The 15,271-nt window shown below is 38.6% G+C and overlaps 2 protein-coding genes across 2 annotated transcripts in view; both read right to left on the minus strand.

The window, feature by feature from the left end:
• Window positions 1-5,140, minus strand: part of LOC128529823 (butyrophilin subfamily 1 member A1-like) — a 37,577-nt gene extending 32,437 nt beyond the window's left edge. Inside the window, exons 1-4 of the mRNA XM_053503367.1 lie at window positions 5,071-5,140; window positions 2,811-3,158; window positions 1,710-1,988; window positions 1,392-1,493 (exon numbers count right to left, since the gene is read on the minus strand). Coding sequence (XP_053359342.1) covers window positions 1,392-1,493; window positions 1,710-1,988; window positions 2,811-3,158; window positions 5,071-5,140 — 799 coding nt within the window. The remainder of the gene's footprint in view (window positions 1-1,391; window positions 1,494-1,709; window positions 1,989-2,810; window positions 3,159-5,070) is intronic.
• Window positions 1-15,271, minus strand: part of LOC128529789 (calpain-1 catalytic subunit-like) — a 314,185-nt gene that overhangs the window by 260,675 nt on the left and 38,239 nt on the right. The gene's annotated exons all lie outside the window — the stretch shown is intronic.

The following is a 15,271-nucleotide window of genomic DNA, read 5'->3' on the forward strand; positions in this document are numbered from 1 at the left end:
TATTGTAGTGTTTATGTTTATGATTATTGACCACAAAGTTCCAGAAATGTGTGTTTAAGTTACAATATAAGAAATGAGCTTCATTTAATTACCCAATCAATTAATTTGTTAGGGCTGTCGTATTAAGAAGTAGAGTTATGACTATGTTTTTTTTCTAAATGGTTTAAATTTGTAATGAAATAAAAAAAAATTATATTGAGTAAGAATATTTAAAGATTTTTGAAACTTGCAGAATCGCAATACAAATTCAATCGACGCCTAGGTCTCATGATAATATTTTATCAAATGGGTGCTGATGATTCATGTCCCTATTAGATGGCGAGTTGTAGTGAGAACCATGATCTCCCAGCAGAGTGGAAGGATGGCGGCTCACAAAAGCAGTGGAGCGCCTCCTCTCTCACTCCATCATGGTGTGCACTGTGAGGTGAACACTGAGTCGTTGTTAACCCAGAAGAGGCAAGAACATAGGGTGACATATAAGAGTGGAGGCAGAAGCACTCAGGTCGACTACATCTTGTGTCAACGTTGTAATCTGAAAGAGATCAGTGCCTGCAAAGTGTTGGTAGGGGAGAGTGTAGCCAGTCAACACAGAATGGTGGTGTGTAAAATAACCCTGGTGGTGAAGAAGGTGAAGAGGACAAAGGCAGAGCAGAGGACAAAGTGGTGGAAGCAGATTTATGGATGCAGTGAGAATCGCCATACAGTTAGAAGAAGGATGAAGGATACTCTTTATACTGTACATTAGTTTACATTTTTTTATTTAAGAGTTGTGGGTGTTGTATACTGTAATACAATCCAAGTTCCTTCTACTTTTCTTTTTTTTACACACAGTAAATGTGTTGTCACATTTTCTTTACCTGCATGAAGTTAATTTTATGCATAAAACCACAGACATAAAAGAGCTTTCTTCAATGCCGTCAATTAAAGCTCACATGAAACATTAAAATGAAGAACAATGTGATCTCAGTGATTTTGTACAGTGCATCAGGTGAACATTCTTTAAAATGGTGTTGAGCAGAAAAGCATCTGTAAATGCACTATAATGTACATCTAACTTTAGGATGGATGTGTTAGAGCAGCATGTGTACAGATGTGTCCAGTGTGTACAGATTTATGAAGACGCGGTGCTGAGGGAGGAGTTTGAGGTGACTGAACTAAATTATCCTCTTCATAGAGAGCATGAATAACTACAGTAAGCTCCTGTAGATGACTGACTAAAGCTCAGGTTTTAATGCTGGTCCTGGAGAACTCTCTGTCCTATATTATTGTCTACTCCATTTTAGCCCACAAAATCTAAATAATTACCTAATAAATAGCCCTCTCTGAACTAAAGTCAGCCATACATTCAGGTTTGTGTGTTATTAAAGAAAATGATTAAAATATTACTGTACCTTTCTTGTAAAAAACAGCTGCAGTTATTATCAATCCCACAGCAGTTATACATGCTGGAACTGACATGCCGACAGCCCACTTCCAAGCATTAAAGACTTTACCTAAAATAAAACCACATTCATCACATGATCTACCGCAAAACAAAACAGAGCATTGTGGCAGAAAAAACAATACATACAATAAAAATGATGAATTTTTAATTGCAAAAATGCTCTTCATGCTCATGTACCTTTATTATTTACTTCATCTATAATTATTACAGTAGAATGTAAAAGTTTAAACTAAATGTAGGAGTTTTTATTATTATAGACACTTACTATCAATGATAATCTCTGCTTCCATCATGTGATGTTTTTCTAGAAATCTGCAGTAAAATTTGTTAGAGCTGCTATAATCATGAACAGTGATGCGGCATTTCCCACTGAAGCCCTCAGTCTCTCTGTGTATCTGTGTCTCTTCAGCAGGCAGACGGGCTCCTTTACTGTCCAGCCACAGAACATCAGGTGCAGGGTTCCAGCCTCTGGACTCACACACTAGATTAATCCCTCCTGAGTTATCGTAATTCTCTATCATGATCACTGGTTGGCTACCCTGAGCTATAATCAACAAATAAAAAGTATTCCTTTAAATTAAGCCTTAAAAATAAAAAATAAAAAACATAACTAATGTATAATGTAAGTAAATAAAAAGTCATGTTTCAGTTAGGTAAGATTATTTACCAGCATCAAGAAAAGAAAACAACCAAAACTGTAAGTACACATTAATAAATCAAAAAATTTATTAATTTGCAAAAAGCACTCAAAACTGAAAGCACACGTCACTAAGAAAACGCTTATATTTTCATAGACTCATGACTGCTAGTTGTATTGCGCTTTTGTGCCATTATGAATGTTTTCCTTATGAACGATAATCTGAAGTAGTGCTGGTCGTTGCCACACATTTGTAGCACATAGTTAAATGCGAGAAATATACTAACCAAAATAAGTAATAAAGGATTAAGACTATTATTTACTGACAGATTATAGCAATAAAATCCTTATTATTAAATAAAAGTATCACTATCAAGTGGAGAGCATTCTAAGGTCAAAGTAGTCTATTAATAAATGTATTATTAATAAATAATTGTGGGTGTGGGTGGAGAGCAGCAGGTGAAGCCAGTAGGGAAGATGTAATGCTTTCCACCTAGCCTTCAACCCTTAAACTTGCTATAATTTTAACTTATTTAAGTATTTATTACTGCATTTATTTATTCACTGCATATATTGATATTTACACTGTAGGCATCTTTATTTATGTATTTTCTACATAAACACTATTCTGTAACTTTAAAACCTGTTTAAATAAAAATAATACCAAAATATGCTAAAGAAGTTAAGAAGTTTAAAACAGCCACTGTATAAAACTGAAATGGATCTTACCCTTAACCCAGACATAAAAAGTGGTCTCATCCACCCAGGATTCATTCCCAATGTGACAGTGATATTGTCCTTCATCAGAGACTCTGAGAGCTGAGAGTTTGAGTGAAGCGTTGCCTTTCTGTAGCTCCTCTATGAACAGTGATGTTCTTCCTCTGTAGGACTGAGCCTGATCTTCATTTCTGTCTTCATGATTATTATAGAGATGCACTAATGAGTTCTTATCTAGTTTCCTCCACTGCACTGTCATGTCCACAGCACTGGTACTGGGTTTGATAAAACATGGCAAAATCAGGTCTTTACCAGCGTCAGCGACAAGAGGAGCATCTGGACCAAACACCTTTAGATCCTCTGTATTGTGGGGGGAAAAGCCATATTACTATATATTTTGTTAGAAACAAAACAGCATTTATTTAATTATACTTTACACAGTGCGAAAGTAAATGCCAGGGTTTTTCTATTCATTTAATATATATATTTTTTACATTTGATTGTTTGCGGCTAATATGTGTTCGTGTCAAAACTTTTTTTTCTAATATTGACGTATGTAAATAAAATAAAAATGAAGATCCTATTTTTTGTTTCTTTATTTCCAGTTATGAATAATGGTTTGCTTTCCTGATCATTGCTTTCATGTGTGTGTGTTTGCATGTGTGTGCACATTTTATTATTAATTTTCATTATTTTATTTTTTTAAATAGCAAACTGACTAAGTTCTTGTTGAGGAAATGTATGATCACAAAATGACACGTCCACCACCATCAAATAATATTTTTAGATGAACGAGCAGTGTCAGGCTTGGTCCACACAATGTCCCATCTATTTGGATCAATAAGGTCAATCGTTCTCACTTCTGACCACAAAATAATTTTTCCTTAGATTAGGGATGTTTTTTTGGTCACTCTGATGCTTTCTGGCAAATTCCAGGTGAGTTGTGATGTGGTTTGTCTTCAGTAATGGCTTATTTCTAAAGGAAATTGTAAACATTTGTAATTATTGTCTTTTAATGAGGAAAATCACGAGTCAACTTGATGTGTCTATTGCATGGGGGGAAAACTGATGCAATTAATCTGCTTATTAGTAATTTTGTCAAGGAATATTTTCTTACATAATATCAAAATCACTTGAAATTAATTCACTTTGTGGGTCACCCTTTTAAAATGATGTATGACAGCACAAAGTATCATAAAAAAGTGACTCGTAACCCAGAGGACTCTGATATGACTTCCAAGGGAGTCATTGTATTCTTTTCTTGATGCTGGTAAATATTCTTACCTAACTGAAAGATGACTTTTTATCCACTTACATTATACATTGGTTATGTTTTTTATTTTTTATTTTATTTTTAGCTGTGTTCTTCGTTTGCTGCTCTACCATTGATTCTGTATCAAACTTATCAGCAAAGCAAAATAAAGTATTCATATAGAGGACTGATGATCTTTTCTCAGATTTACTGGTATAAATAGATATTGTATGTTGTTTTTGGCACATTTTTTTAACATATGATCGAACTAGCATATGTTTGTTTATGCTGATCATTTTTTAGGATTCCTGTGTATTATACAGTATGTTTATTACTGTAATCTTTGTCTAGAGCTCAGCTGCAATAATATGGGAAGTGTGTGTGGTAGCAAACTTTGTTCAGAACACCACAACTCTCTGTAGGAATCAGCAAGGTGTAAAAGCATATACAGTACAGGTCATCTTTGTGGGTAATAAAGAAATGTAGTGTACTTAGTCTATTCCACAGGCAGGTGGCATGTGAGTACAGGAGCAATATCTACAATGTTCAGTGAATATAGCCTACTTTTGAAAAAAAACTAACACTGGTGATATGTGAGGAAAAATGACAGGATTTCTTTAAACAAGCCAGGGAATTTGCAAGCCACTATAAAATAAAGGTATAAAACATTAAGATGCCTGACTTTAAGTTCTATGTGAAAGAGATGTGGAAATGTCTACAGCTCTTAAGTCATGAGGTGCTGCATTCTCATCGCACATTTTTGTTGGAAGATTTAAATATATAATTATGATGAATGCATGTTCTCTGTTGGCTGTCATTTGGGTGTAAAAACACAATGCATAAGCCTTAAAATGCCAGCAGACCCAGTGTAAAATACTTTCATTTTATCTGACATATAGAACTTTAACTGCAAAAAAATAAATAAATAAAATAAAGAATAAAAAAAGCTTAGAATTTATATTATCAAACTAAAACATACACACACATACTCTATACACACACACACGGTTGTTTCCATACCTGATTGAGATTCCATAAAGAGAATCAGGAAAGTCACACACAAAAACATCCCTGAAAGACAGTTTAGCATTATTGCTTTAGTCTTTTTTACTGGCTTAATAACATTTTAGGAATTACACTCGATGCACAATTTTACTCAAACCTATACTTACTTATTGTAAAATTTTATATTTTCTTGGTTAAAAGCTGCCAATAGAGAAGGCCCTACTGTATGTCCCAAAGTCTATGATCAGTTTGTTGTGTTTCCTTAATACAACCTCTTTAACCTGTCTCTTAAAGCGAAACTAAACACACCTAAATACGGTGGCCCAGAAGGGCAAAACATCTCTCCAGGGTATGTGTATGTTTTATTTTCTGTGTAAGGGCCAATGTGTTAAATACAATGATTTTTTTATTATATATATATATATATATATATATATATATATATATATATATATATAATATTTTTGTGGACTTGTTTAATACAGTGTAATTTAACCACAAGACAATCTTCCCCCCTTACGTGGTCCCGATACCAAAAACCAGGGTAGCGTGCTTGCTCTATCCTTATAGAGAAAAACAAAAAGCAGCACTCACCTGATTAGTGGTATCCCCGACGAGCCACCAGATTGTAAGGATTTCTTGTTTTTTTGGTAGACCCCTTTTGGTCTACTCAGTGCTCCGCCTGTATTCTGCTGTCCTGCTCAGGGAACCCCCCAATTAAACACACAAGTCATTGCTCAGTGAGATGTTTAAAGTTTATTATGGAAGACAGAAGTATATATGCACACACACACACACACACACAAAAGTACCAAAAGGAGGGGTATAGGAGTGGATACATCTGGTCCAGAATGTTTATAAAAGATAACATAGAAAAGAACAGGAGCTTGGGAGTTGTTCTTAGTTAGGAGCCTCCAACGGTTTCACGACCTGAACATACAGTAGATTATACTAAGGAATGTGTTTGCTAATAGTGCAGCATGTCGAGGTCAAAGAAAGAAAACACTCTGTTCTCATGCACACATAATATCATAAAACACTAGAAATTAAATATTCCCTACAATTCCCCCCTTTTATTCATAAGAAACATTGGGCTTTCCAGAAGTTGCCTGCAGATAATAGGTCTTCGGACGCGGCACAGGAACATAACCTAAAACATACTTATACACAAGATTTTGCACACAATCAAAAATGCATGGACCAAAGATACACAACAGGTCTGACTTATACATAGCTACTAGTGGTGAACTATTGCCTTTTTTGACGCTACAGTGCTCGGAGTGCGGGCACGCCCAATCTGCACTCGTCCCACCTCACGAGGGGCTAAGACACCACCAGGAATGATACACTAATAGCAGAAGTGAAGTTGTGGCCCGTGGCAATCCAAGGCGATCCCTCTGTGTCACGTCACAGGTTGGTCATCTTAAATCACAAAAAGAGAGATAATAATACACAAGCATTTATTTATCTTTTGATCTCACGCCGACAGTACATCTCTTCAGCCTAGTAGGATGAATACACTGTGGAAAAAGATCAGTCAAGGCAGCAGTACGAGTGATTGCAATTATTTCTGGTGGTCTGTCATATCTACAATCTCCCAGTTTTTTGGGGTCAAAGATTTTACCAGAACAGTATCTCCCACACTAAAAGGATGCGTGGGTTTTGTTGAGGGTATTGGAGTCAAATCAGCAATTTGTTCATAATGTTTAGTTAGAGTATATATTAGAGCAGCAAAATATTCAGCAATATGTACATCAAGATCAGTCGTTCCTATCGCGGGTTTGCCTTTCCTCCATGGCACGGGAAAGGGTCTGCCAATTATAATTTCATGTGGTGACGTGCACGTCTTTTCTTGGTGTCATTCTTATTTCAGCTAGAACAGCAGATAAATCGAGGTACAGTAGTTGATCAATTGGAATGGTTATTACCGTCGCGCTCACCGCCGCGTAAAAACGTCAGCGGCCAAAATAAATCAGTTGCATTTCAAAGTCATTCGTAAAATGGCCGCCAGGTGGCGCAAAGTGACATTTTCGCTCGTTGCCGTAAATACAACAGTAACCGTTATACAGCGTATCTCTGTATCGGTTTATTGTTATTTAAGTTCTGCATTATTTCAGGTACTTTAAACACATTGTTGGGTTGCTCATGTTGGCTCATATGAGATGTAGTTTACAAATGAACACCTGGTTGGGTTATTTTGACCCAACAACTGGTTTATTCATTATTCTTTCCTTTCTCCAAATATCAGCCTGCAGAATGTTTGAAATATTACTGTTTCTTGTGTTACAGGTGTAGTTTTAAGAGTTGTTTAGGCAGGAATGCGTGTGTATACAGCTCAAAACCTCCATCAGTTATTAAAGATAGCGGCTATTTAGAAAACATGCCCAGTGATTTCTGAGCTTCAGGAAATCTCCCGGCGCTCTGCGCATAACACCGGGCCAACTCATGTCGGAAAGAATTTATAAACGGTTTCTAAACATGGGCTATTGTTTTTTACTTATAATATTTGTTAATTTAATTTAAATGAGGTTTGGGCTCAGGACTTCGACTCGGCATCGTGATTCTCCTCTTTAATTTACTCCATAGTTTTAATCAGCGCTCAGCCGCATGCAGGGAGTTTTCCAGAGCGCACCGGCAGAAGTAGACTAATGATTATGAACGCGTCGGGAAAACAGCAAGCAGACTGACTCTGACCATTTAAAAAACGTTTGAGTTCATTTTTTGACGCGCTCAAGTTCACCAAAAACAATACAGAGCAGCGCAGCTTACAACACTTACAAAATCACAACACTTACAAAATCACAACGTTTTTTCGTTATTGTGAGTGCGCTTAAATAAAAGTTGAGTCTTATAAAGGCATGTAGTCTTATATAGTTTTATTATATAGTTTTTGCACATTAATCTGACACAGTTTTTTCAGCCTGTCACGGCGTGCGCCCAAATCAATATCGCTCCTCGCGCACTAGTTAGGCGGCCTCCCCTTCAGACATGCGAAGCAGCGGGACCGCAGAATTACACATGACTGGTGAGCTATCGTTGCTCGGGCTTGCACCCCGCGCTATAAAATACTCGGGGTTTGTTGGGCTACAGTGGATTTTAATACGCGCTGTGTATGCAGCGCGCGTGCAACAACGCGGAAGTGCGGCATGCAAGCAGGGCAAATGGAACGCGCCCCATGGACTTCAAAGGAGCGAGAGGTGGGAGGGGGGCGGTACCATCCGCGGAGAGCAGAGTCAGCGCGAGCAGACGGATGGCCATTGCACTCACACCGCGTAGTAAAATCCACTCCTCCCAATCATCCCAATCATCACCAGCCGTGCCTTATTCCGTCATGTCATGTGGGCATTATAAGCTTTATATTGAAAACTTCTAACTAAAAAGTGGCAGCTGGCACGCCTAAAAATAGACGCAGGTTATTTTTTTAATAGTCTAAATAAAACCCCTCCGATTTAATTTCCTATAGTCTAAAAAGCGCTCAACCGCACGCATAGTTTTCCCGAGCGCGAGGAATTTTTTTGTGCTAAATAATGTTTATGCAGTATAAGAATTCCTATTAATCCTGGGTTGTTCTTTTAGTGTCACTATAGTGCTTTACAATGCCAGACAACATTCAAATGCAAATTATTCACCCTCCCCAGGTGTGAATCGGCTGTTCTCACCTATACATTCAGAGAAACTGTAATGGACCTCTCCCCACTTTAAAAACCTCTTGAATCTGAGGCTCTTCTGGAGACTTTCATTGATTTCAATTTGTGTAATTTTAATCTCCTGGATTCTAGATTCTAAAGTTGACATTGTTACCTTTTTTAATCATTGGAATGGAAGAACTTATTTTCCTTATGATAGCATAAATTGCATTGTTTTTAATCAGTCTATACACAATAATATTCTTTGGTATTTTTATTTATTTTATTTTTTTAAACGGGTATGGGGGCTATCTTGGTTCATTAATCTCCGTGCCTGGTTTAGGTTTAGTATTCAGTGCGCATCTGTTATATTACAACTATCATAACACTCAAATACCTTTTATTGGTGGTTAAGTGACTGATGTGCCTAACATTTTTCAGCTGAGCCTTTGTTTCACTGAAAACGACCGCGACACCCCTCTCTCTCACACACACACACACACACACACACAGAGCCGACCAAATCATTAGCACGTCCCTCCCTCAAACAGCACAGACATTTACTTACACCTGAACTGAGTTGTTTGAGTAACATTGGTCGAACCCGTTACAAATCATAACAGTCTACAGCATTTCATTCTTATAATAACGCAAAAACACAAGCGGGGCTGAAAGACCGACATCTGCTGACGCAGTAGAACGTCCTAACACTGTTTTAATGTTATGGTCATTTATTTCAGTTAATAAATCTACTATAAATTTAAAGAACACAAGAAATAAGATGACACAAATCCATACACGCTTTTTTTCTAATTACAAGTGATAAAATCTAAAGGCTCACTTTGTTAACATTTTTTGTGCTTAAATTTTATCCTAATAAGATTTGATTTAATTTGAATTTTAGAACAGTGGCAGCTGGAACACCTAAAACAGATGCAGGATTATTTTTTTATAATCTAAATAAAAATGCTTTTTTAAACGTGGGCTATTGTTATTTACATGCAATATTTGTTAATTTAATTTAAATGGGGTTTGGTCTCCGGAATGTTGAGCATCAGGATCCTCTTCTTTACTTTCCTACGTGGAATCAGCGCTTAATCGCACGCATTAAGTTTTGTAAATTCGTTTAATGTTTAATAGTAAATAATGACCCCCGTTGCGCTGTACCACCGCTCGGAAAACCTTATGAAATACAAGTTTAGGACAATTATGATGATCTGCCACGGCGTGCGCGTGCGATGGGTGTACGCCCAAATCTACTATAACTACTCCCTCACTCCGTAGGCTCCCTGAATAGGCAGCAAAGGGACGGGAGCCGCCTATTTGTGCCGGCTGGCGATAATTAACGTTAATATGATCTCGGGCTTGCTCCGCATTATAAAAGCAAGGCGCGGAGGTTTGTCTGAGGTCTGGGAAGTACGTGATGTAATGGAGAATATAAAAAAAAAGCATGTCAGTGGGGAGATGTGACGCGCCCGAGGGGCTTTAAACAAGGACACTAGAATTCCGCCCTTTGATCTCCGCGCTGAGGACAGCGCGAGAGAGCTGCGCGAGCTCCCGCGGCACCTTCACTCCCGCACCGTGCCCGCCCTCGCAGCCCCGCTGCCGAAGAGGAAAAGTGTGGTTAGGTTTTTGCGTCAGCGAGAACTCGCGCCGGCCATCGACAGCGGGAGAAGCGCCGTCACGAGGGAGCGTGCAGGAGCGCTGCCTCCGCGTGCTTAGTTCTGCCACTCGCACCAACACTTATCGTCAGCTGTGTGCCTGCATGCCAGTGTGGCACAGCCCCCGGAACTGCACATGCACAACCTTTATCCCTTTCTTTCCATTCTCCCTCCTTCAACACTTTCCTTCCCCATTTTAAATAAATTACCCTTTTCCTGTAAGACCTCGCCTCGTGTCCGTGCTTTATGGTGCCACCCGTGCAACATGGGTCGAACCCGTTTACAGGTCATAACAGTCTACTGCATTTCATTCTTATAATAACGCACAAACACAAGCGGGGCTGAATGACCAACATCAGCTGACGCAGTAGAACGTCCTGACAATGTTATAATTTTTATGGTCATTTATTTTAGTTAATAAATCTACTATAAATTTAAAGAACACAAGATATAAGACGACACAAAACCCTACACGCGTCTTTTCTAATTACACGTGATAAAATTTAAAGGCTCACTGTGTTAACATTTATTTTGTTTAAATTTGATCCTAATAAGATTTAATTTAATTTAAATTCTACATTTGTATCGTCATTTTAGTTCTGTGATTATAAATTTGTTTAACTACAATGTTTTACTTGATTTTATCCGCTACTACGTGCAGTTCTAAAACTCTGTGTCTCATTAATCCAGCAGAGAATGAACTAAGGCATGAGGCGTCAGCCTGTAGTTATATAGCGCCACTCAATGGTAAAAGCCAGCAAACGCACAAAGCCAAACGGTACCGCCGAGCGCCGCGACGGTAGGACCTACATTCCGATTGATTAACCACTGTATTATTTATTTCGCTAGGACCCGGGTCACCACCAGCTTCCACCCCCCTAGAAAACTTGTCGACCAAAACCAAAAGATATTTGAATGGGCCACATGGCCCAAACTGTAATTTAATCTTTGATACCTTGAAAACCTTCTGTGCCAGGAGTCAAATGGTGGCTTCTTCGCAAACAGCAGGCGAAGCGGTGGACACCAGTAAGTCATCTGTGTGCAATAGGACAACAGAATCAGTGGGGAGAGTTAGATCATCAAGTGCATTTCTTACTACAGCTAAAAAAAACAGAGGTGCAACAGAGATAATTATGTCATTTATTTTTCTCAAATCTTGCGTAAATCTCCACGTACCATTAAGTTTTGGTACTGGATTAACAGGTGTGTTGTAAGAACTTACACATGGTTTAACGACATCCTGCTTGAGCAGTGAGCTTAAAATTTCATCTATTCCTGAGGCCTTATCCTCGGAGAGTGGATATTGTTTGATGTACACAGGTTGCGAGTGTTTCAATTTAGCTTCATAAGGAAAGTCGTGTACAAACCCCACCTCGTCCCTGTGTTCAGCCCATGAACTGTTTGGCACCCATTCAAGGGCAGCAGGAAGAGAGCTGTTCTGTGAAGCAAGGAAGCAATTATTTACACACATATTTGTGAAGTGGGATAAAGAAACTGAATCAGGCACTTCAACAGTGAGTTTTGCGGCAGAAAAATGTAAGGACATGTAAGGTTTTGGGGCTCCCATCCGGACCTTCATTGTCCGTGTTATCATCATCCTTACCATCAGTATCCTTGGGATCATCCGTAAGAGGGCAGCGTGTCAAAGTCAAAGAAAGAAAACACTGTTCTCTACACACATATCAATGAATCACACTAGAAATTAAATATTCCCTACAATATTTCAATATTACCTCACTCTGCAGTTCTATCTTAGGACCTATTCGTCCAATGTTCCAATAATATAGCTTGTACGATCCCACTTTTAAAAGGATAACATGGGTATCCTTTCCTGCCCAAGCATCTTGCAGATCTGTGACAGTATTACAGTAAACAATGTTAATGTCACAGTTTACTGTGTAATGCTAGTTTTAAGTTTAAACATGATCAATGTTAACATTTTATCCTCTTAAAATTGTCCCCTATTTACTTGTAACAGTTACCAGCAGTTGAAAGGAAAAATAGTTAACCCTGGTCACCTTTTTCCATGGATGCATTACAAGCATTGTATCTCGCTGATCGTGTCTAAAGATCCAGTGGTGGTGATGATTGTGCCTGAGGGTTGAGTTGTGGTGATGACTTTGCCTGAGGGTCCAGTAGTGGTGATGATTGTGCCTGAGGGTTGAGTTGTGGTGATGACTGTGCCTGAGGGTCCAGTGGTGGTGATGATTGTGCCTGAGGGTTGAGTTGTGCCTGATGGTGCTGCTGTGGCAGGAGGTGCATGAAAAAAAAACAGACGGCTTGGGAGTTGATGTACCTATACATGCAGATATAGGGGCAGTTGTTTTAGCCAATGTCTTACCTTTTATTTGCAAAGGAAGGTTTTAAATGATCTGTGTTAAACTTTTTGTGCACAGTGCCATTTGGTCCGAGAATTTCAGCGCATTTTCTATCTAGGGACAAAATTGTAAAAGGACCAAGAAATTTTGGCTCCAATTTGCCCCCCTTCCTTTGCTCACAACGCTTGTTCTGCCTCCACCTGGTCCCCAACCTTAAAGTCCACAATGGGTGCACCAGACCTGACTCTCCGCTGTATGTGCTCCTGTTGTTTTTTTACATTTGCTTGTACAATTTGTTTGATTGAGTCAAGTCTTTTTAGGTCCTCACAGACAGCTTCCTCAGCAATGACTGCTTCCACGCTACTATAAATCTGTAAATAATAGAGTAAAGTCTTAGGAGTAAAAACTTAAATAATACCTGCACACACACACACACACACGCACACATCCCTTTACTAACCAAATAATCCTGTGGCACTTCAGAGGGATACCGAGCCTCTCTCCCAAAGCTTAAAAAATAAGGGGAGTACTTGGAGGTAGCCTGGTTTTTAGTTCAAAGGCCGAACATCGCTGCATCAAAGTACTCATCCCATGTGTCTAATCTTTCCTCCACCAGTTTTCCAAGTGCTCTGACAAACATTTTAGACATCACAATGGCACAATAAAACTTTTAAATACATAAAAAAAAACAGCAATCAACCATAACAGAGCTCTTAAAGGTGAAATGATTAAAATTGATTAATAGTGTTATGGACATTAAAGGTACATTAATAAAGTCCACAGATATGAATTCAATCAAGCATTTGTGGTATGTGCTAGACAGACAAGCCCAAGATGCATTAATCTCTAAATCTGTCTCGTACACACACAGTGTGCGCTAGTTACACTTATGACAAATTATATCAATACATTATGCACATCTTAACTTTAACATATTAAAGGCATTATTAAGATGTATATGTTTATCATTTGCAAAGACAAATAATTGACACAGTAGAACTTTTGTAACACACACTTTACTTACCTTTGAATAGTTCCATTTAATCTTTTCACCAAGCAATTTGTTTGGGGATGATAAGGGGAGCAAAGACTTCGCTTGATGCCAAGCTTAGCACACAGACCATTGTTTATCTAAGAGCACAAATGTGAAAAGGTGTACAATTCCTTGAAAGAAATTTGGATGCACATACACGAAATTAAGGCCAAAATTATACACATGATCAGCCATAACCATGCAAAACATTATGACAAATATTGTGTGTTCGCCTTGTGCTTATGGGGCAGATCTGGCCCCTCAAAAGACCTTGGGGGGTGTGCACTAGGCACTGTGTGACTGGCACTAGGACTTTTGTTTAGTTGCAGATCCTTTAGCTGCTGTAGATTGTGGGGTGGCGCTGGCATGGATTGGCCTTTTTTCTCCAACACATTCCATGGATGCTCAGTTGGATTGAGATCTGGGGATTTTGGAGGCCGGATCAACAACCTTGAACTCTTTTCCTGCTAAGCAGACTGTGATGCAATGGGTGTTATTTCTATCCTGGCGAACATTGACTTTTTTCTCTGATTTGTGCTGTGCTGCACTGGCTTTTCTGTAGAACATGCATGGGTGAGCCTTGGGTGCCCATGAGTGCCTATTAGTTTTCTTGATGTATATTTGCTGATGAATGTTATTTATGTAACCTATGACATTATATCAATACATGTCATATACAGTACATATAGTGGTCAAGTGGTCATAAAGTTATGGCTAATTGGTGTGCAATTACATATACATATATACACACACATATAAGTATATATATATATATATATATATATATATATAGAAATAAAAGTGTGTTTGTGTGTGTGTTCACCCATACCGAATTAACAAATTCCTTTCCTTGATCAGTAAGGATTCTTTTTGTAACCCCAAACTGGTACACGAAATGAAGGATGCAAACTGCAACTTCTGCTCGTTTTGAGCTTAAGCTGTAAGCTTATGGCCATTTGGTCAAACAAATAATCGACCATCACAAAGCTGTACTTGTACCCACTCTAGGTATAGATTTTTGTTCCATTTGTAAGGTAAAAGAAAAGCTCCACTTTGGCTACGTCATCTACCTCGCCCCTTAATTGGTTACCAGATTGGATTAATCAGAGCATAACATTTTTATAATTTTTTTTAGCCGTGCTGCATAAGAAAATTCATTACTTTTAATAATGTGATGTTTGATTTGATGTTATATCATTTTCAAGTTTGATAGTGTCGATTTTAGAGTTCATTATACGTGCAATGCGAAAAGGAAGTAAATACACCCATTGCAATGCAAAGAGGCCAGAGCTGCTGGAGCAATTAGGCGTGACGAAAGGTTGGGGCGTTCCGAAGGGTAGAGGGCATGTCAAAAGGTAGGGGGCGTGTCGAAAGGTAGGGGCGTGCCGAAAGGTTTCTCATTGGTGAATGGATCTTCCTGGTTGGCCAATCAGCGTGCTGAAAGGTAGGGGGCGTGTCGAAAGCTTTCTCATTAGTGAAAGGAGCTCCTGCGTTGGCCAATCAGCGGTAATCCTATTTATATGTAAGTACCTTTATTTTAGCGTGGAAGAACATGGCGGCGGTAAGGCTTGGTGTGGT

Source organism: Clarias gariepinus, chromosome 1 (genome assembly GCF_024256425.1).
Source record: "Clarias gariepinus isolate MV-2021 ecotype Netherlands chromosome 1, CGAR_prim_01v2, whole genome shotgun sequence".
NCBI classification, from domain to species: domain Eukaryota; kingdom Metazoa; phylum Chordata; class Actinopteri; order Siluriformes; family Clariidae; genus Clarias; species Clarias gariepinus.